Below are 3,978 nucleotides of genomic sequence, written 5' to 3'. Positions count from 1 at the left end.
ATGAAAAAGAGATACCCCCACCCGCAGCCCAAACCCTAGGTCAGATCCCATCGACTCCCCCCCATCGCACCCCTCCTGTCCTCGCAGCCGCCGCCACCTCCTCCCTCGATCCAGTCCTCTCCCCGACCTCCTTTCCCCTATCCAGTTCTCTCCACGCCGCTCCCACCCACCGCCGACCTCGCAGCCCTCCTCACCACCGCCGCCGACCTCGTCCCTCCCTCCCCTCACCATCTCTCCCTACCCTATGCCCCAGATCGAGTCCAGCAGGTCGGCCGACGCGCTAGGGTTCCGTTTGGTCAGCTCCGCGCTGGCTCTCCGGTTGGCCGCCCGCCCGACGATGGATCTCCTGCCGCTCTCCCACCAACCGCTTTTCGCGGCCGTCCAATCCGCGGACGCCGAGGCCGTGCGCCGCCTCCTGGCCGGCGCCGAGGAGTCCGCGCTCTACGTCGCGGCGGAGGCCGGCGCGCTCGAGGTCGTGCACCTCCTCCTCCCTCTCTACGACCTCGAGACCTCCAAGCTCCGCTCCCGCCTCGACCTCGACGCCTTCCACGTCGCTGCCAAGCAAGGGCACACCGGTGAGCCCCTCTTCTCGCTTGATTAGTAGCTCGAGGTCTTCTTCAAGTTCACCTGCGGGGTGAGTTGCCCGAGAATTGTCCCGCCCGTGCTAGCTGCATGTTTAAACTTCGCAGTAGGTTCTCTCCTGAGCATTATCCGATGCAGGATATGTCATCCGTATGAGATGTGCTTTGATCTGCTTGGTTCTAGCAGTTACGTTGTTTTCGAGTGGATTTAGGCACTGCCTGTTAGATCCAGTGCTTTGGATTCCCAGTCACGTCTGGCGATGGGTTGAATGCTGATGATTACTGCTAGGTCCATGCTAGTGATTATTTTGTATGGATGATGATACTGGCGTTCCTTCTTTTTTGCAAGTACTTTTTGGGCTAGTCGATAGACTCTGTTGCTCCATCTGTACATAATTCTGTTTGTGTTCGTTGTAGTGGTAATTATGGCTTTAATAGTTATTGAAGATTGCACCTGTAAATCTAGATCTACTTGGATCCTGGTGGCTTCTTTTGCCAAGCAATATCATGTGCTTATTAGTTGCAAGCTGTATTGGTTTGCTTTGCTGCCATGTTAATTCTTTGTTTCCCCTTTGTGTCAACCACCTTGTGCTGTTGTATAGAAACTTTATTGAGAAATTGTCAGTTAACAGTATTTTTCTTCTAGGCCATCGGGGGATCTCTGGCGGCAGCACAAGGAGCAGAGCAGCGGAACAGCAGCACTGGCACGGGCTTATATATTATTGGCTTGTAGCCTAAACTGTTGGACCGACAGCATAAATTGTTCAGCGTCTTGACGCACTAATGCAATCGTACTGACAATTGGTTGTAACCAAAATCGTATAAAGGCAGTCTGCTCTCTCTTTAAATTATATTTCATAAACTATATTGAACCACTGCAGCTGCTATAGATTTGAGATTCACATCTTTTTACATTGCCTGCTCTAGTAAGTTACTGTCGTGTAGTTAGCCTTCTTGCACTGCATTTGTACAATTGTATATTCTTGCCACTACTAGGTGATTCCTTGAATTATTCAGTCTGTTGTAACATACCAGTTTGATGGAATGCCTATGGTCTAAGGAGATAAACATTGGTATCCAGAATAGATCTACCTAAACCAACAGGCACAAAACATGCATATCCCTTTAATCTGCATTAGTGCGCCTAAGTGGTTAGTGTATTGTAAGCTCCATCCATGGAGCAGTGAAATAAGCTAACGCTGTATAACGTGCAGCTAGCTTGCTGTTTAGACATTTTCCCGTTTTTAAGCATTACTTTTCTCTACATCTTTGAATTGGATCGTCGATCTTTCCTAGAGTCGATTTTGCGCTAGAGCTTCTAAAACTAACCAGTCCAGGGAAGAACTTCTTTCTTATCTTCATGCACTCTGGACCTTTTCACTACCCTCAATTCAGTTTCTACAACATGACAATTTTAAAAATGCTAGTCGAGCAATCTTTTAGAAAGCATAATGCTAGTGGGATCTACTCGGTTCATGCTTACTTTGGTATGCATGAGAGTCCTATACGAAGTGCAATTTTGTACTGCTTTCTTCAAGGTTTAGGGTCCAGGCATATGGCTCACTGTTTGTACTGTCCCAATGCAGCAGCTTCAACTTCGCCTGCTAGTCGTCTACGCCGGATACCGCGCCCGGGGCCGCTGGTGGCCTCGAGGATGACACCCAGGCTAAGGCATACGAGGGCGCACCACCACCGTATGACAGTACCAAGCGCATGGTCATCCCCGACACGCTCAAGTACGTTGGCGTTGGACTGCCTTCTAGATCTTGGCGTGTGTCTTGTATGTGTGTTTGATGTTGACGTTGCTTGTGGTTTTGCAGGGTTCTGAGGCTCCAGCCTGCGCACAGGTACTGCCTCCTGGGCCAGCTCTCCAAAGAGGTCAGATGGAACTACGCTGACACCATCAGGGTATGGTATTTCATTGTGCTGTTTCTTCAGTGCTCACTAGTTGCTAGTGTTCGACTGCTACCAGTGGGTTAAGATTAGTCTTTTATAATTGTTTTCTTGAGGATGAGTTACTGGGGCTGTTCAGGCCATGACTCAAAATTGTAACTGTTTTCTTGAGGATGGGCAATCTTGTATAGCTGCAAGTGATACATTCTTTGAAAACTCAGCTTCCACTATTCACCTTGTAGATTTTTTATTCTGCAACATATTTGGTTTTGTCTGATTAAAAAATTGGTCATGCTCACGAGCAGTATATATGCACTTGGTTGGTTCATTGTTGGCAGTTTAGCTACACAAACTGACTAACATTGCACAATAAAATGTAGCAGATTTGCTAGCAATCCTTCTTTCTCCCGTATAGAAGTACATGCTATCTAACGTGAGCAAAATCATTGCGTAACTACAGGTACATTATATGACTAATTTACACAGAATACTGATACTCGACCCCATGCATTCAGTTTCAGAACTTGAAACTAATTAACCTGTGGAAACTAACCTGACTAGTAGCTTCTCTGGCTTCCAGTTTACAACTTCCAGGATATCAATCATTCATTCTCAAGTTGCTGCTGGCAGCTACAAGTCGCCCTTTTCTGGAATTTTCATGTTCTTTTTTTGTGCGTATATGCCTTCCTTTTCGATTTCGAGCTTGTGATTGAGGTCAATTGATGGTGGTGGTTGTGCGATGCAGATGTTCGGGATGGCGGAGAAGGAGATGGAGTACCGGCTCAAGCTTTTCAACCGGTGAGTGATGAGCCTTCTAGCTGCTGTACTACCACCAGTCCACCACCTGGGTGGGGCTTGTGAGATCAGATCGCTTGTGAGATCAGATCGCTGGTTGATGCAATGAATTGTGGTTATTGCAGGCAAATTTGAGGCTGAGGAAAGAAGACGAGGAGCAACTTCTCTCTGGTCTGGTCGTTGGAACTTCAGGACAAGGTACGTAGCATCCTCATCTCCCTCCCTCTCTTTCTCTGCTTACAAATACCGCTAAATTAAGGAATATTTGATGCAAATCCTGGCTGTGTAAGGAATTCAAGAGGGATTTGTATGAACAAGTCCAGTTTTTTTAGTTAGTACCAAACAGAGAAGATGCTGTCCAGATTGGCCAATTTTGCTGCTACCACATGGATTTGTATCTATGCAACCATCTTCCTACTGTTTGAGTTGTTTGGATTGCAAGAAATTCAGCTTTGGGTGACCTGCACTTAGTTTAATTTCTTTGAATAATCAACCATATTGTTTCTGTATTGTTTTGCTGCTGTATTGTTTCTCACTCATGATTGATCTGCTGCCAGGTGAAGGTTTTCAAATGTTGAAGGAGGAGGACAATAGGAACTTCTGTGATGTCTTGTCATCTATTTTATTTTCTTTGTTGTAGAATAGTTCTGTTTGGCACTTACTGGTTGGATGTAAAGATATGTACTGCTAGAATGAATGCATGTAAATA

At 46.5% G+C, this 3,978-nt stretch overlaps 1 protein-coding gene across 1 annotated transcript; it reads left to right on the top strand.

Annotated features, from left to right (window-relative positions):
• Positions 1-337: 337 nt before the first annotated feature.
• On the top strand, positions 338-601 carry LOC123191977 (ankyrin repeat-containing protein At2g01680-like). Its single transcript, XM_044604487.1, has one exon. The coding sequence runs from the start codon at positions 338-340 to the stop codon at positions 599-601; it is 264 nt and encodes an 87-aa protein (XP_044460422.1).
• The last annotated feature ends 3,377 nt before the right edge of the window (positions 602-3,978 follow it).

Source organism: Triticum aestivum, chromosome 2A (genome assembly GCF_018294505.1).
Source record: "Triticum aestivum cultivar Chinese Spring chromosome 2A, IWGSC CS RefSeq v2.1, whole genome shotgun sequence".
Taxonomy (NCBI): domain Eukaryota; kingdom Viridiplantae; phylum Streptophyta; class Magnoliopsida; order Poales; family Poaceae; genus Triticum; species Triticum aestivum.
The sequence above is the reverse complement of the archived record's forward strand: the minus strand, read 5'-3'. Positions and strand labels throughout refer to the sequence as shown.